The sequence below is a fragment of the Mus caroli genome, chromosome 11 (genome assembly GCF_900094665.2).
Source record: "Mus caroli chromosome 11, CAROLI_EIJ_v1.1, whole genome shotgun sequence".
Lineage (NCBI taxonomy): Eukaryota > Metazoa > Chordata > Mammalia > Rodentia > Muridae > Mus > Mus caroli.
The window spans coordinates 49,228,248-49,253,888 of record NC_034580.1 but is presented as its reverse complement, the minus strand read 5'-3'; the positions used below and the strand labels follow the sequence as shown (position 1 = coordinate 49,253,888).

General features: G+C 50.9%; 1 protein-coding gene across 4 annotated transcripts in view; it reads right to left on the bottom strand.

Moving 5' to 3' along the window:
* Acsl6 (acyl-CoA synthetase long chain family member 6) overlaps positions 1-23,692 on the bottom strand; it is a 56,943-nt gene extending 33,251 nt beyond the window's left edge. For 2 of the 4 annotated variants that reach the window (XM_021175982.2, XM_021175981.2), the window contains exons 1-8: positions 23,557-23,692; positions 7,493-7,713; positions 4,528-4,642; positions 3,833-3,897; positions 2,702-2,803; positions 2,214-2,313; positions 1,353-1,531; positions 144-176 (exon numbers count right to left, since the gene is read on the bottom strand). In XM_021175982.2, the coding sequence (XP_021031641.1) occupies positions 144-176; positions 1,353-1,531; positions 2,214-2,313; positions 2,702-2,803; positions 3,833-3,897; positions 4,528-4,642; positions 7,493-7,713; positions 23,557-23,605 (864 nt within the window). In that variant the 5' untranslated portion in view covers positions 23,606-23,692. Of the gene's footprint in view, positions 1-143; positions 177-1,352; positions 1,532-2,213; positions 2,314-2,701; positions 2,804-3,832; positions 3,898-4,527; positions 4,643-7,492; positions 7,714-12,767; positions 13,073-23,556 lie in introns of those variants that run through there. The other 2 variants (XM_029483861.1, XM_029483860.1) reach the window with 2 other exon arrangements.
* Positions 23,693-25,641: the final 1,949 nt, after the last annotated feature.

Below are 25,641 nucleotides of genomic sequence, written 5' to 3'. Positions count from 1 at the left end.
CTGCGTACAAGATCTGCTTGTTAATATGGAGGTGCTTGCTGGCCTGTCTACCCAGCTATGTGCAGTAAGGGGCTCCTATGTACAGAGAGGATCTTTCTTACTCACTAGCTCGCTCGCCAGTGCCTGCTGGGAGATTAGCTTACCACAGGGTCATGATGATTCTCTCGGCCACAGTCCTGAAAAAAAAAAGAAAAAGAAAAAGAAAATACTGTCTTAAAAAGGCTCAAAGGTTGCCATAAATTTAAAAAATCAAAATCACTCATCACAGTGGGCTTTGCTCTTATACCAAGTCCAGAGTTTAGTGTCCCTGATCAGACATGGACTGTGGTGACAAATGCCACATGGGTGGTCCCTCCTCAGATGCAGTCTAGCCTAAGGCTCCTGGTAAGAGGGAGAATGCCGAGGGGCCACAGACCCACACCATATGCTATAGACAGGGAGCCTGATGCTCAAGGAGAAGCCAGTACTATATAGATACCACTTGGTTTGCGACATGTTGGGAAACATACACAAAAGAATGGCCGAATGACTTGGGCTTCTAGTTGACAGCAGTCAGCGATGGGGGGTGGGCATGGGGTGGGAGGAAGGGGCAGTGGGAACACAGGGAGAAGAGCTGCCAGTGCAGAAGTGACTAATGTCACAAAGTGTTAGAAGTGCCTAGGGTCATGGGTGCAGTGAAGGACACACACACACACACACACACACAGAGAGAAAGAGAGAGAGAGAGAGAGAGAGAGAGAGAGAGAGAGAGAGAGAGAGAGGGGCATGAGGACAACTGGAAGGCTTGAGAGTCAGGGCAGGGTCTATGACCCATACAGCGTGGTAGAGGACAACTGCTCTGAGCAAGCCTGAGGCTCAGGAGGCCAGGACACCTTACACTGCTCTATTAGCTCACACACTGCCACCAATCCGATGCCTCTTGGGTGGCCATGCACGGAAAAGTTAATTTTGTGGGCTGCTGCAAGGGTCTGGATCCTACTGACAAGAACCTTCCCAGGTTCCTGGATCATCAGTCCTGTGGTACACATAAGCTTACACCTTCTGCACATGAGGAAGCTCAAGAGGCCATGTGAGTGCTTCCCAGACCAGTGACACCATCCGTCTGTTGGTGCCTGGGGCCACTGCTAGACCAGTCTCCAAGTGCTTCGACTTAGAAGGTGCACGCTAGCACAAACCAAAGAACTTCCTCCACTACTACTTGCAATGTCTGCCTTGTCTTGCCACCGATGAATCTGAAGGGCCCAGAAGAACCCCCCTCACCCCCCAGGCATGAGCGGGGTAGGTAGCTAGCAGCTGTGAGCTGGCAGCCGGCCAGCTGTAACCCCACAAGTGTCCTACATATAGACTCTCACCTCTATAGCCTGCATGGACTTGATGTCCACCCCGCACTTCTTTCCTCTCTCTCTCAGGGCATCCTCAAACGGCTCCATGAGGATGACCAGCTTGAGGCCCGGAGTCTCCTTCCTCTCCACGTGCTCCAGCAGAAGTGTAGCCTTGTGAGGTTTGTCCACGATTACCGTGCAGATGTCCGCTGCGGGGACCAACGGGGAGAGGCAGACTGAGTAGGTACCTACTGGGACTGGACAGGCCAAGACAGGCCACTATGCCAGCTGGGGTGCAAATACATATGTGAGACTGAGTGTCATGCACTGGGAGGAGCTATGAGTGTCATGCACTGGGAGGAAAGGGCAAAGGCCAGGGAGCATCCTGAAGCAGACACTTTCCTGTCTGCCTGGGATATTTACTGCCATAGGAAGGATGATGTTAAGCTGCAGGAGCCTTACATGGCCATAGCCTTTTAGAAAACAGAGAGAGAGGCTCTCTCTTGGCATCCCAGACCCGTGGGAGGAGGCTTTAGGTGAAACCTGAATAAGAACAGTTCATACTCAGGAGGCCAAGTCAGGGGCCGTCGTATAAGCCCCTAGTGATTTGGTTTGCTCTTTTCAAATTGTGAGATAGTCTCACACAGCCCAGGCTGGTCTCTAGCTGGCTGTACTATGGAGGATGGCTTTAAACTTCTGATCCTCCTCCTTCGACTTTCCAAGTGCTGGGATTTCAGACATGTGCCACTGGGTCTGGCGAGTATCTTAGTGTTTTCTGAGAGCAGAAATAAAAGGCCTTTTATGGATGCCCAACCATCAGTGTGACCCAAGAAAGAGGCTGGAGGATGAGGGCTGGTTGCTTATCCAGGAGGGAGTGGAGCTGGGGCTCACCAGTATTGATGATGTAGCTGATGGACCCTGGGCCCAGGGTGTCATAGAGCGGTACCACCACCATGGAATACGTGTAGCAGGCCAGCTCGGCAATGATCCACTACAGAAATGCAAAGTTGGGGTTAAGGGGAATGAGGTAAGATCAATTCAGTGAGTCAGCGTGTGCTAAGGCTAACCCAAAGGACTCTAGATGATGCTTGCTACGCTAGTGTTTAAGCCCTGGATTTCATGTTCAAACAGTCCGGATCCACCCTCCCTGATGCTGAATGGGCCCCTGCATCATGACTCTTCGTCCTCTGTGACTCCAGGGACAATGTGGTTGGGGCTTGGATAGGACAGCCATTCCTGCTGCCGGGAAGAGCTGGGCACGCAGCTGGTCACACTATGGCCCCAGATCTCACTTTTTGACAGTCCCTACCAAGAGCAGGAACAAGACTCCCAATCCCTGTTCCACTGGTACCTCTGAAAGCAGTCAGACACATCCTCACCTCCGGCCGATTTTGTGCAAAAACACCAACGAACTGCTCTGTGCCCACTTTACAGTCGTGCTGGAGAAGCCCCGACCCCAGAAATTCAGCCCTTTTGGCCACCTGCACACAGATGGGTGGGGGTGGGGGGTGGTAGAGAAAGGAGAAGGCTTGAGCAGGGATTGTCCAGTCTTGTCTCTTCTGGGCTCCCCATCCAGGCGCACAGGCAGCCCCTTGAGGCTGAGGCAGAGGGATTTGGTAGGAAGGCCAGAAAAATAAAACGTGATCCACTCTGGCTTGTCAGCATTCCATCACAGATGTGTGTGTGTGTGTGTGTGTGTGTGTGTGTGTGTGTGTGTGTGTAGGGGTTCATGAAGCCCAGTCTACCTCCTGGGAGATGTCCATGGTCAATGGCTGGGGTGGGGGTGGGGTCATATTCTTCAGTGGTGTAGTCACTTATAAGTTGCTCATGTTCCTGTATCTAAGCCTTTATCCATTCCCATGTAAGCAACCACACTGAAACTCAGTGGGTCACAAAAGCCAGACAGACAGGAGTGTGTGTGTGTGTGTGTGTGTGTGTGTGTGTGTGTGTTGGGGGAGATTTGTCAGGAAAGAGTTCAGCAGTATGAGAAGCAAAAGCAACTCAGACACATTATATACATCATGATACTGACAAAGAGTTTAAAATCAAGTATAAGAATGAAAAACAAAACAAAACAAAACAAAACAAAACAAGGGCCTTGTAGACATTCTACATCAGGCTTCAAATGTGGGCATTTTTAAGTGTAATGCATTTCTCTAAAGACTTTGAACAATGAAGACTTTAATATTGTACAAGTATTTGTACATTTTAGTCTGTTTTATTTTTACTTTTATGGCTTCCTGTTTTATTCTTTTACCACATTTGAGTGTTTTTTTAACCATAGGTAATATCTGAATTGACTGTCACTATGCAGATAAACCAGACACCGAATTCACATTGTTCTATTTTTCATATTATGCTGTATAAAAACATACTACACTTTTCAAGGTAAAAACACTATATTTTTTACCTTGAATTTTAAGAAATGAGGCCCCTGGAGCCCAGCTGGGTACCCCCAACCCAATGGGTTGGACAGGGATAGACAGGATGGGGTCTGTGCCCTCACTCACCTCTTGATAGGACAGCCACTGGTAAGGTTGCTCTGGCTTCCGGAAGCCAAGACAGGGTCCATTCCCTGCAGAGAGAAAAGAGGGCCTTATATCAGGGAGGACTTACCTCCTGCCCCTGTCCACCAAGAACAGGGTGGAAATAATGGGCCATGGGTGCCTCTGGCTCCAGGGAAACATCCCTCTAGCAGTGTGTCCCGCCTGCTGTGGCCCAAGAAGGTTATAAGAATGCAAGAACAGCTTCTCCCCGGGGACCAGGGAGTCCAGGAATGGATATAGCATGATACCTAGTTTCCGCTAATACTTACACGGCAGTTCTTATGGGAGATCCAACAGGGCACTTACTTGGTGGCAGGGGTAGTAGGAGCAAGTATCAGGATGGCCCTCTGTGACTGCCTCCCTTTGCCTCATACCTGGGACCACTGAGGCATCTCAGGGGTGCAGGTTCCAAGCCATGGGTGACAGTGTGATATGACAGTTCTAGGCTCCCCAGGGGATGCCCATGGAGGATGTGGAGAGTACAAGGCCTGATACCAGGCACTCAGTGTGAAGGGTTGAAGCAAAGCTGAAGTGAGCCCTAAGCCATGTACATCAGCTGCTTCTCTTACTGGTGGAAAGAACAGGAACTCTCTGCTGACCTGGGTACTGCTGTGTCCCTCGCCAGTGCCTGACACAATTTTCCATACACTTCTCCTTACCTGAGATGCTAAGCCCACGGCGGAACACCTGGTACATGGTCCGGGCATCGTCATAGTAGTGGGTAAGCAATTGAGTGCAACCCCCAATCACAGATCGCCGGGCTCCACCACCGTCCTAGAAAACAAACACACCAGAGAGGTTAGTTGAGGCAGGCAGGATCATCAGGAATGGGTCCTGGAGTGTACGCAGCTTGGATGCACTCTTGGTTCACACAGTTGAGGCTCAGAAGTGCTCACATCCATGGCCTGTTCACACCAGAGTATTCACACCCAGTTTGTTTGTGCCCACACTCAACATAACTAGTTACTGCACACCGGCCCGGTTTAACAATGTCTTACACGCATCTACACTTGGCAAGCACACAGCACTTCTGTACCAGATCAGCAGACATATAATGCCCACATTTTCCAGGAACTCTTGAGACATAGCTCTAGAACAGAATGTGAGTCTGTTATCACTTAGAATCAGGAACAACCTGCCAAGGTACCCTGCACCGGGCCATCTACTGCTAAGCCCTGAGGACAGCTATGTATAACCTTGAGCTGAGAAGATTGGTACCCATCATTGACATGCTAACATTCATTTGCTGATGACTATGCTTTAAAGGACTTTCCAAGGAACTGAAGCCTGAGAGAGTGTAGGGGGAGAACAGACTGGCAGCCAGATCCTGGGCCTTAACAACGCAGATCTAGAGAGACATGAAATGAAGGCCCTCTATGACAGGCCAGGGATAGGAGTTGGGCATCTGTGCCTTCCTCTTCCCCAGGGTCCCCAAGCCCAGAACTCTTCTACCACGGCCCTGTTTGATCTCTCAGTGCTATTTGGGTTGTCCTGGGATGGCCCAGAGCTGGCTAATTCTTGGAACATTGAGTCTAAAGAAAAATTAGCACCACAGAACAAACAGCCAAATGCAAAACCACAGACAGCTCTCAACCATTTGGAGTGGAAAGTTCTGATCGGCCAGTTCTGCCCAAGAGGGACTCACGTGGGAAGTTAGAGGTGCATGCAGTCAGACCTGCTTCATACCTGGGCAGCAAATATGACATTGCATAAGACTGTGTGCCAGGGATGGGGGCAAGAAGGCGGGCTGTGTGTGTTTTGGGCAGGGGCACCTGGTTGGAGTTTGAGGAAGGCACAGAGATTGGCCAGGCAGAATGTACAGCATGCAGTAGCAAGCACACATGTATGGTATAGGAGGCACTGAGTGCTGGGGAACTGTGGATAATCTGTGGTGCTCTAGATAAACAGGAGGTGAGAGCAGTGAGGGAGACAGACCCAGGAGTGAGGGCTGGGCTTTGGGCAGAGGGAAGGGAAGGGCTTTAAGCTAAGGGAGTGAAATAGCCTGAATCATGTGTGTCCCAAGGAGACCAAGAGTGCTTGCCACCCTCACCTCATTTCTTGCCCCTGTTACCTTTGCCTAATTCACACAGCCACTCATGTTCCTGAAGGACAGGGACAGAGAAGTCTTCCCTGAAAGGGTGGGTCTTTCTGGAAGACAGGGTCAGAGGGTCTTTCCTCAGGTCTGTCTGGGTGAGTTGCAGTTATAAACTGAACCAAACCCAGCTACTCCTAGTGGTTTCTGTCCTCCATTCTACCAACCGTGTGGTGCTCCTTTGACTAGTTACATTACAAACTCAGTGAGGCCCAGAACCACAGAGCTTAGGGAGGTACTTTCAGGCCTGCAGCCCAGGATTTCTCTTCTCCATTTTCATCACCACACTGCTGGGCTTTTCCAGCCCCTCTCCAACTGACCAGCTCCAAACAACAAGCCAGCGCTTCCCAGTGCCACACACTTCCAAGCACACCTGGGCCTTCGCACATATCACTCCTTCTAGGAAGACAGCCTGGGAATCCAGCTCTCTGTTCTCCCTGTGGTCTTCCCAGCAGGCAAAACATTGCCAGGCTGATGGCCACCAAGATGTATGATCAAGAACAAAGTGAGATGCAAAAGTGTGCATAGCATGACCTCACTAAGAACTGGGGAGCTGGGTGTGGTGTTGTGCATTTCTAATCCTAGCACCAGGGCCCCAGAGGCAGGAGGATCAGGGGTTTGAAGCCAGCCTGGGTTACACGAGACCCTGTCTAGAAGAAAAAAAAAAAAAAAAAAACCAACCAACCAACCACAAAATGGTTAAAAGATGAGGCTCTCTCTTTGCTCCTGGCTGGCACAGAACTGCTAACAGAACCAAAAGCCCAAGGTACAAGCTTTTAGGAATGAGGCCTTTCGTTTCTTATGAACTATGGGAACGCACTATCCATGGAAATTGCACAGCAACATTTAGAACACAGACATAATTAAAAATAAAACAAGCCCAAAACAAACAAACAAACAACCCCCCCCCCCCCAAGAAACCCAACCCAAATCAAAACAACAGCAACAAAAACTAGTTACTCTTCCAGAGGACTGGTATTCAACATGATAGCTCACAACTATCTGTAATTCCAGCTTCGAGAGACCTGGCATCCTCCCACAGACATGCATGCAGGGGAAGACACCAATGCACATACAAATAAATAAATCTGAAACAAAGGCCAAAGTCTGTAAGCAAATCTCGATAGCTCCTTGCTGGCAAGACCATGCATCTCCCTGTTTACTGCTAACCTCCCTCAGAGCCAGCTGCTGTGAGAGGGAAGGCCTTGGAATGAGCTCAGCTCTGGTCCTTGTCAGCCAAGACTAGGGGCAGGAGCTTGGGAGTGAACTTTCCATGCAGGCCCCGAGGACCTGCTTCGCCTTCCTGGTGGTCAAGGTCAGGATCTGCCAACGGTCAGTCCTTGGCAGAGGTGGGAGGACCATCTTGCTGGCAGCCTTTCCCAAGATTGCTGCAGAGCCTGTTGGCTGGTTACCAGGGAACTCCAGGATATTTGGGGGGGAGTGTGTGGTTACTTGGAATCAAACAAGCTACAGGTTTGGCTTCTACCTTCTGGAGCTACTTTGCGTGATGGGACAGCTCCTGCCCTGCTCACCTCCACTTCTTCCGACTGCTTCAGGAGGTTGCATGGCGGTTGCAAGGCCTTTGGCCGGTGAGTGAGCCAGTAGGCAAGGACGGCAGCCAGTGCACCCACACTCACGAGGGTGGTAGCTGAGAGGCTGCGGAAAAACTGGCCCAAGTCCGATAGCTCGGGCAGCCGCAGGATCCTCAGGATCTCCTGGGTCTGCATCTTCTCCAGAAGTGAGAGAGCAATCTCTGTAGGAGATAAGAGATAGGTGAGGGAGGAGACTGGACAGACGAGCTGTGGAGGGATCGTCAGTGGATGGGTCAGAGATGCAGTCTTCTAGTACAACATAGTACAGTCCAGAAGCTGGACACCTGGAGATGCTTTTCTCTGGTGAAACACTAGAGCCCTCAGTATTCACAGCTGAGAGCCTGCCATCAGTTTTCCTGAGACCCACATTCCCATGCCTGGGGCCACGGCTGACAGCTGATTCCACATCTTCCAGGGGCCAGTATGCACTGGCAGCCCTGGGCACAGAGTCTCTCAGGCCTCAGGGTCCTTTGTGACCCTGGTCACACAGATCTTTGATTATGTTTGCTCATGGGATACAGAGAAGATAAACAGATAGCAGAAGCACCCATCACTGTGTACAGGATGAGTCAGGTGGAGGGACACAGGCTCTACCTGATCCACCTCTGAGCTTGAGTCGAGGCTTTGATTCTGAAGGAGAGAAGGAAGGGGAATTTGGCAGAGTCCGTGGACTAGCCCGAATACATAGCTCGAGGGAAGGTGATGACCTGTAAGGTGATATGGCCATCGTGGCACTACCACACATGGGGTACCAACAGACATAGCTGGCCCAGTCCTTGGCCCAATATAGTTAACAGAGCAGAGGGAAGTGTTTAGGCATTAAACTGATGGAAAGAGGAAAATAAACAAGGCTAAGAGGAAGGACTATAGTGATGGATGGGTCTAGTGGTACCAGCACCTCCTTTGACGTGCAGGTGGTGGTCAGGGTACACTCCCACCCGCTGCAGTCTAGAGAATGCAGGGAGACATGGAAGATGCCCTGGAGGTGAGTAGGACATCTTCCAGAGATCTCCTACACCCTTCTGTTAGCTGCTAGGTGATGAGACATTGGCAGAGCAGGTACCGCTCGATAGACTCTGGGTTCTGTACCTTTCTCAGGACTGAGAGGTTGCAGAGGAATTGGTCAGGTGCCAGATGCTGGAACTCACACTGGGGCCTCTTAGTGTCACTACCCAGTATGACCTGGAGCTAGAGGCTCCTGAGATATGCATAGGCTTGCCATTCCAGTGGTTGCAGGGAAGGCTCTGGACCACCTCACCCTGTCTGCAGGCTGCCTCTTCATGGGTCATTGACATTAATGGAGGTGCTAGCTATGGCTTTCTTTCTCGAGAAACAAAAATAAATGACAGCACTGGTGACTTTGGAGCCACAGGATAGGAGCTAAACAATTGCTTGACCTCTGACTATTTATTCCTCCAATTAATAGTAGTTGAGCTAACCTATAACGTTATCACATGACATGAGGTCAATAATACGCAAAATCATCGTAGGCAGAGGGAAGAAAGCTCTTCGGTTCAAGTCTCTGTTTATAAGCTAGACACAGTTACGATACTCTACCCCCTCTGAACCTCCACTTCCCCATCTTTGAAATGGGCACAGTACCAATGGGCATGGCATAGTCACAGAACTATAGACATAATTACAAGATGCTCTTGTTAGATGGAGGAGGCTGCTCAGCCCTGGGAAGGGTAGAGGCAGGACTAGCCCAGGTGGTCCAAACACTGGACAGGGGCAGTTTGGCCCGGACCCTGTGCTTCCATGGGATGTGCACCAGGCTTTCTGAGTTCCAGGGATACTCATGAAGCTCTAGGTTCGGGTGTTCCTAGAGAGCTGTGAACGCGGGCCCCTAGTCTGGCAAAGGCACCATTCCTGATCTGTGGAGCTTGAAACCTGATTTTTCCAGGGATACTCTAGGTTCGGGTGTTCCTAGAGAGCTGTGAACGCGGGCCCCTAGTCTGGCAAAGGCATCATTCCTGATCTGTGGAGCTTGAAACCTGATTTTACCAGCAGTCTTTTTTGTTGTTTAAATGTGTGTGTGATTATTTTTGCTTGCATGTGTGTCTATGTGCCACATGCATGCCTGGTAAAGGTCAGAACAGAGTGTCAGATTCCCTGAAACTGGAGCAAGTGACAGTTGTGAGCTACTGTGTTGGTGCTAGGAATTGAGTCTGGGTCTCTGGAAAAGCAGCAAATGATCTTAACTGCAGAACCACCTCTTCAGCTCCTTCTAGAAAGCAGTCTTCTTAAGCGAGACCAATTATAAGGACAAACATACCACAACAATCTCTCTCTCTCTCTCTCTCTCTCTCTCTCTCTCTAAGTTAACTGACTAAATTAAGATTCTCATCAACAAAGCAGAGTCACAGCTATGAACCAAGTAACTCCACCAAGGAAAACCTCTCTGTGGAGGGAGGGCTCTGGGCAGGTGGCCAGGTGGCCTTCTCTTCTCGGAACGTCCCCTTACCTAAAAATGTAGATGGGAAGACCGAGTTCCTGCTAGACCTACCAGATGAGTGACTCACTACTTAGTGGGAAATCTAAACGCTTCTACCAGCTTTGGGGGTGGGCTCTGAGCTGAGGGTGTTTACTGACTCAGCGGACCCCTTATCCAGCCCCAAAGACTCCATTAGATGGTTTAAAACAATGTTAAAGAAAATGAAAGAATATCTTCAGATCACAAGTCCCTGGTCCTTGGCAGTTGCTCACGGATGGACAGACCTCAAGCTACAGCAATAGCTAGGTATCCGAGGAAGAGGGTTGGAATGCTTGGCTCCGTCACAGGGCACGCCGTGGGAGGGCTCGGTCACCCATCCACCCTCCCTCCACATGGCCTCTGTTCTCACCAACTCACAGTTGCAGGGTAGACATGAGGGAGTGGGCAGCATTGTACAATATGGTCTAGGCTGTGATCAGACACAAGGCGGCAGAGGAGGTGCCTGACTCAGCTATGACAGGGCAAAGCAGGCTTCTGGCAGGAAGTGGAGGCTGAAGGGTGAGGAGAATAGGGAGTCCTAGATAGAGAGAAGCCAACATGCAAAAGCTGGAGAGTGCCGGGAACCCATAGGGAACTGAGTAGACTACTCAGGTAATAATGCCTTTGAGCCCCTGAAGTCCTGTACAAAGGTCACCACGGCAAGCCCATGAGGACAGTCCCCGAGCTTCAGGAAAAGTGGGACTTGATTGAACTTCCTGACTTCCTGTTTCCTAGAAAAACCTGTCCTATACACCACACTGTTTAGTCATGACAACAGCTCTTACAGTCACTGCAAGGAACTGGAGCCGACTATGTTAGCAAGCGAGGGGCACGGAATGCACCCTGTTGTCTTCTGTGGCCACTCACCCCTGCCAACACAGACATTTCCACAATGTTCCTCTCCTTTGCAATCATGTTGGACACACAGAAAAAAAAATCCCTCTCTCCTGGTCAGAAGGACCAGGTCCTGGGTGGTGGTGGCCAATGTGCAGAGATGCTAGACTCTGGACATGGGATCGGCCAGGAGGAGCTTTGCTTTGCACACACCATAAATCTCTTCCCACATGGACCACTGAAGGACATTAGATGAAGAACAGCCCACTGTTCCTCAGGTGGGTGTCTACTTAAGGAGCTGTCTACAGTGGCCATGGCTCCTTTGGCCCCAAGTCTGGCCTGCAAGCCTCCTTGGCAACCAGAGGGTTCTGTTTTACTAACTTTACCTCCTTAGACAGTCAGAAGTGCTGGGGCTTTCCCCCCCCCCTGAGTTTCCCTTCAGACCTGGGAGCCACTTTGGGGGCAGAGCTGTGAGTCCAGGTCCTGTGAGGACACTGGCTTCAGAGCCAGTGTCCACCACCAAACCCTTGGCATGTGGGAGGAGAGAGCAGAGACTAGTTCTGGGAGTCTTGGTCTCTGGTTATCTTACACAGCCTTGGCCTCCTCTGACCTCTTGTTACCTGGGGTGGTCCCTGAGGTCCAAGCCCAGCTGCCTCTTTCCATGCCCCAGGAGGCTGTTCTGGTTGCAGCACCCATGGCGGGTGGGGGTATACAGACAATACCCCAGGGACTAGCCAATGCTGCCGTTGCCAAGTGAGCTGCTGTGGATGTTTGTAACTATTCACCTGGCAGGGAGGACCCAATGCTCAGCAGAAACTAGCTTCCTACCAAGCTTTTCCCTCTAGCAAGGACCCTTTTGGATGATCAAGTAGTAGCTCACATAGGCTTCTGCCTACCAGCTTACCCTGGGGGAGTAGATGGTCCATGCCATGCCCCTTATCATCAAGGGTGGGAGAGAACAGAACAAAGGGATATACATTGACTACAAGGTGATAAAGTGGTACATAGTACCAAGCACAAACCCTATAGAAATGGGCCTAGGACACGGTGAGCCAGCTTTGAGGGACCCCTCTGCTAGTACAGCTTCCCACCCCAGTACGCCACACCTTCCTAGGCTGCCTTTATACTTCTGTATAGAATGACTGCCCCTGTAGATAAAGCTCTCAGGCATGACCATTTCCCCAGCCGCAAACCCCCAGCTGGCCACTACCCAGTGCAGCCCAGACCCCCAAGCTAGCCTCTTCATGTATCTCTTTTCTCTAACCTGTACTTACGTTTGCACAGAAGTTAATTTCCTGTTACACAGATGTGACTCTGTCATGCCACTGCCCAGACGCCTCACCTGCTTCCCTACTGCCTCAGGACCCCATGTCCAGGCTCAGCGTGTTTGCCCCGAGGATGCCCACGTTCCCCTGAATCTTCTCTTGGATTCCTTAGCATCACCCTGGATACTCTGGCCATCAGTAAGGCCTGGTCTAGTGGGGTCCTGGACCTTTGAAAACCCCAGCAGCCTGCAGTAATGGTGGGCAACATGAACCAAGCCATCAAATCATCAAAAAACCATCCCACCTCCCATTGGAGAGCTCAAACCGCTGCCTCGCCAGGCTCCAGGGGGTAGCACCCTAGTAAGCAAATTAGGGAAAGAGCCGGAAGGTAGATTCCAGTGCTGGGATGAACAGCCTCTGAATCTTGATTAAGACTCTTGATAGCTATGTGGTCTTGGCCAAGTCACTGGACCCCACTGGACCTCTTCTCAAATAAGATCGCGGGCGGGGAGTAGATGCGGGGCACACAGTAAAGGAAGAGTCCTTTAGTGGAGAGCAGTTAGCTGAATCTGGTTACTTCATGTGTTTGCAGCCAAAGGGGCTCAAAGGCAAGCTGCAAAAGGCGATACATTCACCATCCTACCTTTCCAGCAGGCTCCGGGCACTGATGAGGTGGTGGAACTGATTCTGCTAGAACCAGCCTCCCTTTCTAGGGCCTATGGAGCCCAGGGAAAGAGGTTACCACATCTTGATCAAAGGACAAAAGTTGCGAAGGCCCTGCCCCTGGGGACAGCTGATAGCAACAGCTGCCTGCTCTGAGAAGATGGGGTTAGGAGAGGCGCTAACTGTAGGGACAGTGGCTCCCCGGTGCCTGTGGGAACAGGTCTTGCAGGGACCAAGGCACAGAGCAGCTCTGTGAGGAGCTATTGGCCCCTCAAGGCCCCCACTGGCCCCCCCTTCATCTGCACATGGGGCGGTACTGGCTCAGGCCAGCTCAAAGCCAAGCAACCAGGTCTTAACCCTTATTCTGCCAGCCTGCCAGGGCCTCAACCCATGCCCTTCTGCCTTCCCTGACCCCATGTTGTCATGGGAGGGGGGAGTTGGCCATGGCTTCTTAGAGAACAAAGCCCCCCACACACACACAGACACACAGACACACACACACACACACACACACACACACACACACACACACACTCACACACTCTTCTGAGACATCAATTGGAGCCCAGGGAACTTGGCTTCAGCATCTCCCAATCTGCTAGATTTCTCTTCTTAGGTTGGTCCTTTGTTTCACTTTTTTAAAAAAAATTATATTTGCTCACCATGTACGTGGTGTGTGTGTGTGTGTGTGTGTGTGTGTGTGTGTGTGTGTACAAGAGTACCATGGTATACATGCTCAGAGAATGAGAATCAATTCCCTCCTTCCACCATGTGGGTTTCTGGGATCAAACTCAGTTCATTAGACTGGGCAAGTGTCCTTACCCACTGAGCCATCTTGCCATCCCTCCTCTGCTTTCCTCCAGACAGCTCTCAGGGGGACAAACACCTCCTGTGGTGCTTCTCAAGGACACTTAAGGGGCAACCAGACTTGTGTGTGTGTGTGTGGGGGGGTGAAAACTACAATGTGCCAGGACATTGGAGCTGGGAGAGGGGGGAGAGGCAGTTCTGTCCCAGGAAGTGTGACCCACCTTACTACCACACCTGAATAACTCTAACCCCCCCCCCCCCCCCCCGCACAGCTATGTGGCAGACTCTGCTAAGCCTAGCAGTGGTCTCATCTGCACAAGGGTCCAAGCTCAGGTCTGTGTGGCTGGGGGGGCTTCTACCCCACTTTCCCACTGGATTTTAATTAGATTTACAGAGCCACGGATGACCGAGCAAAGAGCCTTCCCAACTCAGGCATTGCCAGGAGAGGCTTTGTGTGCATCCCTTGTGAGATAGGGTTGCTGAGTTACCAAGTGGCTCACTCTGGAGCTCTCTGGGGAGCCTGATTATAGCTCTCTCATAAGGGTGGCTGAAAACTCCTTACATGCAGAAAGACCCTGATGGAGGGTTACTGCAGCTAGCTACTTCCCTGGCTACCCACATACTTACCATGACCAAATGCCTCCAGCATCTGCCTTCAACAACCTTCACCTCAAGACAAGCACCTCTCAAATTTTTTCCACTCATCCCCAAACCCCTGCTGGAGGCCCTGGCCACACAAACGTGATGAACAGAGCAGGAAGCCAGGCTCAGGCTGAACTTCCAGAGACACAGAAACAGAAGGAGCCTTGAGATCAGAGTCACCAACAGAAACACAGTATCTTTTTCACCGGCCCTGAGATAAGCCTTGCTCTCCCTAGCAGAGAAGAAAGTCAGGCAGAGACAAAACACAGACCACAGGGATAACAGCAGCAATGGTAGCTGCCCCTTTGGAGACATCTACCAGGCAGAATGGCTAGAAATGGTGGCTGTCATGGACTAAGGGCTTGTGGCTAAACTGACGTTCCTTATTCCTCCTGCCGCACTGCACACAGTTGGAGGTGATCACCACACAGATGGAGGCTAGGTCTCACTGTGCAGGAAGGCAAGTCCTGGGCATACCAAGATCCTTTCCCTTTCAGTCAAGTCCATGGTTGGAGTGCCTTGGCCTCAGGGCCAGGAGTCCATCTCGTTGTAGCCTAGACTGAGGACATTGTCACAAATACTGCAAGTTCAAGCCTGGTGATGGACACATCTGCTCTGGGGGGATGGATAGCTTCCTCTCGAAAGGACCATGTTCCCTGAGGAAGAAAAGGTCCTGGAAGGACACACTGGAGGTTGCTAAGGGGCAAGGGGCAAACTAAACAGTGCCCCGTTTGCCTGTCATTTAAGAACACTGCTGTTTCCTTGGGGGATAACTGCTCAGAAAGAAATGGAGGGAGAGCCAGGGTGGGGACCTGAAGGACAGCTAAGCTGGGGCAGGGTGACACAATGGGTTGGTACAAAAGCCTGTAAGCTGTTTGTACCTGCCAAGATCCCTCAGTGTAGGGAAGGAGGCAGGAGCCTGGCTGTAACAAGGACCAGAGGTGCAAGCTGAGGCCAATGGGAGGACATTAGTCACGTAAGGTAAGAGATTACAGCTGGCAAGTGTCTTCCAAGGCAAGGTCTGTAGATACCCTGAGATACAAAAATGTCCCAGGCAGGCTGTGTCTTAGCCAGGAGTGCAGCTGTTATAGCCTGGAACCCATATGGCTCCTTTACCCACAATTCCAGGTAAGGTTTCTCTGTGTGTGTGTGTGTGTGTGTGTGTGTGTGTGTGTGTGTACCTTACATATTAAACAATAAATTAATCAGTCTTATCTTTGGTTCAAGGTAGATTTTCTAACAAAGATAAATTACCACACTTCCTAGCTACCACTGAAAGAAATAAAAGGGAATTTTCTTCCAGTGCTGCAGTAGGCAGTGCTGACAAACAGAAGTCTGCTGTCTTCTGCAGCAGCACTCTGGAGGTCAGGGGTGGTGGCTAGCTAGCACTTGCAGCCTCAGCCTCTGGCCCACAGGGTTAATTTAGGGCTCAAGTTCTGGGCTCTTGGCTGGGCCAGGGACTAAGAACTCGGGCCTCCTTTTCAAGGGCAGGATGAATGGGGAAATATGCAAATGGACGCCCTGCCTCCCAAGCTGCAGGGGAGGGCCTGCTGCTGGCAGGCCGGCATCACTCCACTCTGGGCCTGTCACATGAAAGGGTTTGCACTCCTGCTGCTGGCTCCTGCAGCCAGGTCAGGCCGGGGCTGTTCTCACCAGAAAACAAAAATCTCTTTCAGACCAAGGCGAAGTGAAGGCCCCAGCCGGTCCAGGCAATGCTATTGGAGGCTGTTGACGCTGACCTACTGAGGGTACACATCCCTGAATTCTGACTTCCCATCCAAAGAAAAGAGCCCAGCATCTTTGGAGAGTGCCCTAGAAGCCTCTGTTGGCCACTGAGGAAAGCATGGGGTGGGTATCACGGTTAGGGCAGCAAGTAGGACCACCCCCCCTGCAGTTCTGTGGATCTTGTCCCTTTTCAGAAGCAGCAACATCGATGGCTGAGATAGTGAGGACAAGTTTGTTTGTTTGTTTGTTTGTTTTTTTATAAAGAGACCTTGATAGCTCTTGTGGTGTTTATGGTGAATGCTAAGGGAGAACAGAGGGAAGGGCACGGGCCAGAAACCAGAAGAACTCCCAGTGTTGTCACAGGTGCTTTTGTTACTTCTTCAGGGTGGAGAGGCAGGGAGATGTCGGGGGTGGGGGGTGGGGGGGGGTAGGACGTGAGGACAGGTCTGGACCTCCTGAATCTGAGATACAGTCAGAGCTCCACACTAGCAAACAATACCACAAGCAAGAATTCCAACACAGCCGGCAGCTGCTTAAGGCCTTTTTTCCCCTTTCCTAGCTGTAAAGCTGTAATTTTTCTAGGAATCTCACCAGAAAATCATTTTTTTATGAAAAGGAAGCACACCAATGCCCTTGTGCACCCCCCCCCCCAGGGGCCCCTGGTTTCATCTGATCAGTATAACTTCATTCAAGGCATCTCCGAGCCATCTAACTCATAAAGACGAGAACAGGTGAACAGTTTCTTAACAACCTGTTGAGTTTAACACAGTTCTTTGAGAAGCTCAAGCCCGAGCTTCTGGGTGTGTCTCACTTTCGGGGTACACACACCTCTTCCTCTGAACCCTCTGGCTTTTGCCTATGTTAAGGCATCTTTATTAAGTCTCATCTCGAACTGGATAGTCCCGAAATTCTTTTCCACACTGAAGCCGGGAGTCCTGGTTTGGAGGTTCTTAAAAGTAGACCTAAGGCTGCTGAGGGTGACAGTGGCTTGCTGTGTCTCTGTCCCCTCACCTCTGACACCCCAGGGTCACCAAGACCCATGTGAGGTTCAGAATGCTGCCTTAAGAATCAGTGATACAGGCAGCATCATTTAGCCTGAAAGCATAGACAGGGCAGGGCCTTAGCAGCTCCTTCTGAAGCCATACAAGGGTGAGAGAGGTGTTACATGGATCTCCTACAATCCAAGGCATGTGACCTTGTTGGCTTTGAGGCCTATGAAAAGGCCCAGCCCTGGTAGGAAATGGGCCATTTGCCACCACCCACCTGCCTCCAGTTGTTGTCCTACTTTAGGGTGGGGCCGTACAGGATATTTATGAAACCAAGATGCCAGATGTGTCTCCATGAAATTTCAGAGAACTACCCAGGGAGGAGAATCAAAGGCAGAGGAAGAGAAGGAGAGAGGACACTGTGGGCCCAGAAAATGGGAATTTCACAAGTTATATCCTATCCTCTGCCAGACCTGCAGCACGGAGACCAGGAACACATACACCTAAATCCCCAACTAGTCTACTGGCAAAGGGAAGAGCGTGGACCCCAGACATGGCCAGGCTTAAAAGCTGGCAGAGTGACAGCTAAGTAGGCTAAGTAGGGGTGAGGTGCAGGTTTATCCCAGAAAACCTCATCCAATCTGCTGAATTTCACTACTGAAATTCTCTGCCTGCTAAGCAGAGTGCTAGAGTCTAGATGGCTTCATGAGGCCCCAGCTCTGGAAATAGAACAGAGAGGCTGTTACTTCTGAAGCCATGATGGTCCCTGCCAGCCTGGATGGTTCCTGCCTGACACCCCTATTCCCACATTGATAAGTATGTTCCTTCCACTGGCCTGAGAACATCCTGTCCACCTCTAAGTACTCCCCTACCTGATCTCACTGACTGGCCCACATCCTACCTTGCTGCTCTCTCTGTCTCAGCTCTGATCGTCCTGCCATATAGCCTGGGACCGACCTTCCTGTCCAGGTTCTGGGTGACCTCAGTGTCGACTGGCTTTTCTAATCATTCCTCAGAAACTGCTGTCAGTGTTCACACCGGTCTGCAGCTGGAGCTAAGGCAGGAGTAGGTGGGCAGGTAGATCTCGCAGGGGGGTCAAAGTCCCAACAGTTCAATGTAGTAGGAGAAATGGGGCTGATAATAGGCTCAGTCCAGGTTACTGCTTCCAGATCCATAGGAGAGACAGACAGTGCTGTGAGCCAGTTAGTAGGGTTTGCCTATTCAACCAAGGGTTGCTTTTTCTCTCCCTGTCCCTCCTCCCCCTGGTAGTCACTAATCACTGGGCTGGTTCCTGGCTCCAAAGGGTCCCAATCTGGATTTGCTTATCCCAGGGTCTCGAAACTGAGATTTTGATTGTTATTGCTCTAAAGCCATCTTGGAATGCAAGCCTGACTGGGCAGAGCACAAGCCAGAGCTAGCAACTCCTAACCTTCCACAGATATCCTCTACCTGAATGCTTAGTCTAGGGTGGGGCGGGATGAAGGCCATTTCTGGGAAGGGCAGATGGATAGAGTCAGGTGGGTGGTTGGAGATGCTCTTCTAATGCTTTGATTCAGCCGGGAATCTGGATGTCCAAGTGCCCCAATTGCTTTTTGATTGATCAATAAAGATGTCAGTGGCCAATGGTTGGACACGGGGCAGGACACCTAGAGTTGTGCATGCTAGGACACAGAGAAGAATAGAGCAGAATCGTCATGATGTGATGGGAGAAGGAAGAGGAGAGCTACAGGAGCACCAACAAGCTATGTGAGAATTCAGGTGGGGTTCCCAATTGGGCCTGGGGTAGCAGAGGAAGGTTTAGGAGTGCCAAACCTTTGAGGTAGCCAAGGCATTTTAAAAAATAAGCTAATGTGTTTGTGTGTCTTTCACTCGAGGATCCAAAGATAGCCCCTGGGCGGGTACGCACATGCAATCCACTGGGTGCCAAATTGGTGTAGCAAAACTCACCGCTACAGTGGGTCTAGTTGGCATGAAACAATCCAGGGTCTGAGATTATTGATTAGACCTTAGAACAGATAGGGGAGTTCACCTTAGAATTTCTGTTGCAATATGGTGTTGCCTATTCCCACTTATCATAGACCCCAAGTGTGCCATGAGTCAGGAGAATATTTGGGTATGACTATACCTGATAGGTGAGAGGGGCAGGAATCCATCCATATCCAGGCATCCTAAGGACAGCCTCAGACCAGATCCTGAGATCAGGTGGATGGTGAGTGAGAACTATGGCTAAGTCAAGGTAAGGGCCACCACAAAGGCAGGGACTTGACTGGATCTTCTTCTCAAGTATGCTAGGCAATGTACCTAGAACTACCTGACCATAGGGAGACTAGATCTTGGAATTACAAGGAAGCAAGAGCCTTCAGAGAAATCTCCCTTCTACAAACCATCTATCCTGAAGCTGTGAGACATCCACCCACCATCTACTCATCCACCCATCCATCTATCCACTCATCCACCCATCCACTCATCCACCCATCCACTTATTCATCCATCCATCCATCCATCCATCCATCCATCCATCCATCCATCCATCCATCCATCTTTCGCCTTCACTTCTAGAGCTCCTGACAATATCAGGGACCAACCAGAATTTGTCCCTGCAAGGTGAGGCCACTGCCTGGAGATCCTTCTCAGCTATGCTGGGTAGAGCAGTCAGCACACATCCAATCTGTTTGGTTTTTTTGAGAGACAATATTGTATTCCCCAGGATGACTTGGAACTTGCTATGCAGTCAAAGCTATCTTTGAGTTCCTGATTGCCTTGTGTCTGCATCCCAAGGGCTGGGATTGTAGGCACTCAACTTTAACTTCAGACACTTCTGTTGCTGACCTCACCCCATCAGAACCCTCTGGCCTAGAATGCTTTTTCTTTTTTTTCTACTTCATTTCTGCTTGTTAGAAACCTGGCTCTCTCCTGGGCTGCAAGTTTGGGAAGACATCCTGACCCTCTGCTTCTACGGGCGGCTTCCTGTTTAAATTCCTCTGGGCCTCAGAGCTTCATGCAGTAGGTGGTGACAACAGCAACACAGCATCATGGGAAGATTGAAGGGGAGCTTGCAGAACCATAGAAACGTTTTGATTGACGTACAGTGTGTGCAAGGTCACACAGAAGTGCAGATGATATGTTTACACTCTGTTCCCTCCTTTCATTCAATGACTGTCTAAGTACCTACTGTGTGTCAGGTGCTGGTTAGATAAACAACATGCCTACTACTATATGAAACTTGTTTCTTTTTGCAAACAAGACAGACCTACTCCTTACTACCCCGTGTACAGAACAGCCCTGAGTTCTATCGCATCTGTAGCTGAGCCAAGTTCAGCTTCAAGAAGGTCAACCTTAGAATCCCAGAGAATCAGCAGGGGAACAGGATGGCTGGGTTCTGCTGCCCCCTGGTGCCAGCCTGCTCTTCCTAGTGCAGCCTTATGCACATGCAGGCTGCCAAGCAGCTTAAAAAAAAATCAAGGTAAAGGCTTGAGTACAAATTCAAACTTTCTTCCTTTGGGAGTCATGCCCCAAATACCTGATTTTTCTGGAGCTTCACCATCAGCCCCAATTTTTAGCCACTGTTTTGGGCTTCATTTGATTGCTCCAGGCCTCATTGCCCCAGTCGAGTCTGGGGCTAGGGGTGGGATCTGATAGGGCAGAACTGAGCATGTTTGCACCTGCTGGGCCAGATCTGTCACATCAGCCTCTTGTAGCCAAGCCCCACTCCAATAGGGTGTGGTCCATGTCCCCAGAGCAGGAGTCAGGACTGGAGGTTCATCTCTGCCTCCTTCTGGAGCCCAGCTGCCACTCGGGCCAACCTGGGCTACATGTATTCTCATAACTTAACAGTCCCCAAATAACAGGCCTCCAGTCTATATTGTTCCTGACTTAGCCTGGCCACTGTGCCTAAACAGAGGGTCCTTCTGTGCTCCATGATAAAAAATCCTCTCCTCCAGGACCCATCCAACAACCCAGGTCCTCAAGGCAGAAGACATGAAAACTCAGCCCCATCATAGTCCTTTCTGCATACCTTCGACAGCTCTGACTTCCTTTATTTGGTACTTGGCTACCTGTCTCTGATAAATGCCCCACGTCCTGCAGAAATCCATACAGGCATCACTGGTAGGTATGGTCTGAAGTTAAGCAGGTTGGATCTTATACAAGAGTTTAGAGCTACATCAGCCTGAAGGAAGGGGCACCTTTTAGTAATGTATCAAGAGAGGTACCTCTTTACAGTCCACATACAGGTGTCACAGAGGTGGGCAGGAATCCCAACCCACTGATCCCGTTGTCCTCTGAGTGCTTGGAAAATGGTGGGCATATTTATTACCAGACTGGGCACATGACTCATGCTGGACTCATATCCTTGTCTCCTTGTTTACAACTCAACATTTGGGTTAGTTCTGGAATGGCTCAGTACTGTGCAGTCCAGAGCTCGTGGCTCTTCCAGGCTGCTTTTCCCCCATCTTTCCCCGAGAGCCCTTGAGGTCAACTTTTGCCAGACCAAGGTTTGTTTCCCTAGGGACGCACTGAGTAGCAAAAAGCACACAGGCATTGGCTCAGGAGCATCTTTCTGTTTGACAGAGTGGCAGAAACCTGGGAGCTACACTGGGCTATAAAGTAGATTACAAAGCAGAATTCATCCGTGTGTGTGTGTGTGTGTGTGTGAATGCACATTTCTCAGACCCTTCCACCCTTCCATCCCAAGAGAAAGTCTGAGATCTAGCAAAGCCCCAAGAAGGGCAGGCACATGACCTATAAAGCCCCCACCATGCATGTATCTGGGGTATTGCATCTAAGAAAAAGCACATGTCAGACTCTGCCTTCCAGCAATCAGAGCAGCTTGGCCTCTGTGAAAGCAGCTGCCACCGAGCACAGGAAAAGCTCTGCTTGACTCTCAGAGCCCTTGTCTAACCCCTCAGTGAGGCAGGTGCCCCCTTTTTCTTATCCAAGGAAGCATGACAGAAGCTCACCCTGACTCAGTGACGGTTGTATACAAGTTGTAGACAAGAAGCCCTCCCAGTCAGGGGCTTCTCTCACAGGCTACTGATGACCCCTATCACAAGTGGCCCCGGAGCCTCCGGACACCTTCCTGGAACCACAAAAACTTCTGAACCAAAGACCAACGCTTTGAACCCATGCCGGGTGGGGTTCTTCCTGGAGTAGAGCAAAGAGGACCAGGTACTAAGAAGAGGCTCATAGGCCATTTTGTCATGTAGGCAATAAATACTGTGTGTTACCACCACCACCATCATCATCATCATTATCATCATCATCATCATCATCATATTTTGATTATCCATGATCCCAACTCTAGCCTATCCTTGCCTGTTGGCAAGACCAGAGTGGCCCCGAGCAGCCTGTCACCAGACACTGGCATACAGAAGGAGCTTAGGGAGCTGAAGGGATTAGAGAGGCCTTAGTCTCTCCAGCTCAGGGAGACTATGGCCCTGTGGCCTAACTCAGGACAATTGTGGGGGCGGGAAAAATAATTACCTGGCCCACCATCCCCTCAGGTTCAGACAGGATATAACCAAGCACTTGGCATGGGTTGATCAGCTAAAACTTGAGATCAAATTCCAATCTGCCCAGGGTTATCCATATGGCACTGGGGAAGTCAGTTTTTAAATCTCAACAATAGAAGAGGTCCCACCAACCTCCTAGGTTTCACTGTGAATATTAAAAAAAAAAAAACAAAAACAAACTCACACATGAAAACACATGATTCTCACAAAAGAATCAACCTCTGCCTTTCCTTTAGCTCAGAAACAACTTTGTCACCACCGCTGACGGTGCTATCCGAATACCCAATAAGAAATATTAGCATGGGGAGAGCATTTGGCCTGGACTAGGCCAAGCATTTTCACGTACATTATCAGGCTTATTCTGCATAGAGCTGGGGCCGAGGTGGGGCTGGAAACCCTTTAGAGGTATTAGCCAGAGGCTTGGAGAGGGGAGAGGCCAGTGCAGAGAAGTAGTATTGGTAAGGGGTGGGCCTGTTGGGAGAGTACAGGTATGGGTGTAGGAATTTGGGGAAAGTACTATGCAGAGATTTATCAGGAGTCCTGTAGCTTCCTAAGAGGGTGCAGGGATGAGGGAGGGAAAGGGGTGTGGGGAAGCCAGGGTACAGCCTTGGGCAGAGCTAAGGGGCAAGTAACCAGTCTTGTCCTCTGGCTAAAGGGCAGCAGGGACCGCTAGTGAGAAAGGTTTCTGGCTGGATCAGGAAACCCAGGTCAGCTCTGCCGTACAATTCACCTACCAAGGGACCTTGGGGAGGGGGGGGGGGCAACATAACTTGGATTTTGGTCTCTGGAGATGGACACAGACACAAAAAGTCTGCCCTTCCCTTGACACGGGGCCTAATCTGATCACCGGTTCTCATCACAAGGAGAAAGGAGCTATAGGGGTCTCAGCTAGCAAGGCCCTTCCTCCGGGCTGACCCAGCTGCTTCCCCAACGCTGCCCATGGACCCCCACCAGAATTGGGGGGCGGCTCGGGGACCTTGAAGGGACTGTTTAGCAGCCGCAGCAGAGGGCTCCGCAAGGTGGAGATGTCACACCCGCACCCTGGGCCGAGATACTACAGCTTCCGGGAGATGGTGGTCAGGATTGGACCGGGACTTACCGGCAAACAGCCAGAGAGAACCCCCCGACACCAAGAAGAAGGTCAGCATGTCGGTGTGCCGGCCCAGCCCGGCCCGCACTGCTTCCCAGGCCCGCAGCCCCGCAGCCCCAGAGCCACCGCCGCTGCCGCCGCCGCCGGGTATTTTTAGCCCCCGCCTCCCCGCGCCGCTGCGGAGACCCGGCGGGAGGGGGAGGGCGCAGCGCGCGCTCCTCACGGAACCCGACTCCCAGCCCCGCAGCGCGCCGGGACTCCTGGGCAAAGAGACAGCGGCATCCGAACTGCCGAGCCCGACTGGGGGAGGGGCCTGGGCCGCCCGCCCCGCAACGTTCTGGGGGAAACGGGCTGGAGGAAGGGGCTCACGGGCTCACTGCCGCTGCTACCTCACCGTGCCTCCACCCATGAACGACCCTTACCTCCACACGACCGGCCTCCAAGGTTTTATGGCTAGGCAGGCTCAAATGGCAGTGGGGGTCCAGGGCTTCTGTCCCAGAAAGTGCACATGCTGAAGTGCCGGTTCCTGGCTGAGTCAGACGCCCCCCTAGGACCTGATTTTGTAGTTGCTGGGAGCCACATCTGCAAACCCAAGAGGGAAGGGAGTAATGGGGGGCCATCTAGGTGAGGCTAGATTGGATAATGCCCACACTTAATAAAAATGCTCAAGGTCAGGTTGGAGGCCACACAAGGTCACGGGAAGACTCACCAGCTGCCATGTCCCCAGGCATGTCACATGAAGCCACAGACAGCCACATGGAATCACAGGTGTCTCCCAAGGACACAGGCAGTGATGGATATGTGTGGTACATAAGAGCTCAAGTTCCTCTTAGCTGTGATAAATGGTCCTACGGTCACTAGGTTGTTGGTGGTCGCATTGCTGAGCTGAAGAGTTGGAATCCCTTTGTCTGGGAACAAAAGGAGGAAGCCTGGCTCTGTGATTTTCTAAAATAATAAAGGTAGATATTCTGATGGGGCCTCGATGGACATCTTCAAGTGGATTTCACCAAGCCCCCCTCGTTCTTCAAGCATTCAGGACTCATTAGGCTTCCAGCACCGAGGACAGCGCTCAAGCAGCACAGACCTTGGTCAGGCACTGGTTAAGACTAGGACCCAGACCAGGAGTAAGAGGGGGAGAAACCACACATTAGAGATCAGAAAGCAAGGGGTGGATAGGTGAGATTGCATGCTCTCTGTGCACTTGAACTCATAGCTGGGCTTCAATTTCTTTGTGTGTGTGTATCTGTATGTGCTTATCTGTGTGTCTGTGTATCTTTGTGTATCTGTGTGTCTCTCTATGTGTTGGGGAGGGGGTGGTCCTGCATCTTTAGTTTGGTATGTGTCTCTAGGCCTATCTCTGTGAACCTTAGAGATGTACAGTCTGCAGAAACATCTACAGTGAGTCTCTACAATAGACCATTCTTTCCCATTACAGGAACCGGGTCTTGGGAGGGCTGCTCTTGCTTGAAGTCAGTCTCTTCCTGGCAAGGGTTTTGCTGGAATCTTAAACTTGGCAGACACCTCGATGAGAAGATCATGGAGGTGATGTGGCAGGATTGTTCCCAGTGGGTGACACAGCAATCAGAAATCCCTCCTGCATTCCCAGCAGCAGTAGCGAACTAATTGAAGGCCTGCCTGCTCAGGTGGAGACCCAGTCAGGGGACACTTCTAGGCTTGGGAGAGGGAATAGATGGTTTCAAGTCAGACTGGCCTAGGGAGTTGGCCAGAATATCATCACACATTTTTTAATACAATGAAGCCATAATCAGGGTTTATCCCATTGCAATTTCTGATCATATGCACTGTAGGGCCTCTTCCTTCTTGTGCCTTCCTTCTGCATTCTGTCAATATCCATTTCACATTATAGTTAGGATGAAAAGATCCATCCCCTTCTTGGATGCCCTGGTCTTTCTATCATCTGTACACTGTTCTATCTATACAGTGAATACCTGTTAACAGAGCAGGGGTCCTAGGAGGCAAGCAGCAGGCTCTGGGGCCAGTCCTCTGCAACACCAAGTTGCAGGAGCATCTAGGCTCCTGGGTGGCTTCTGGCAGCCTCTTCTCCAGAGTGATGTCATGGGACACATTTAGCCT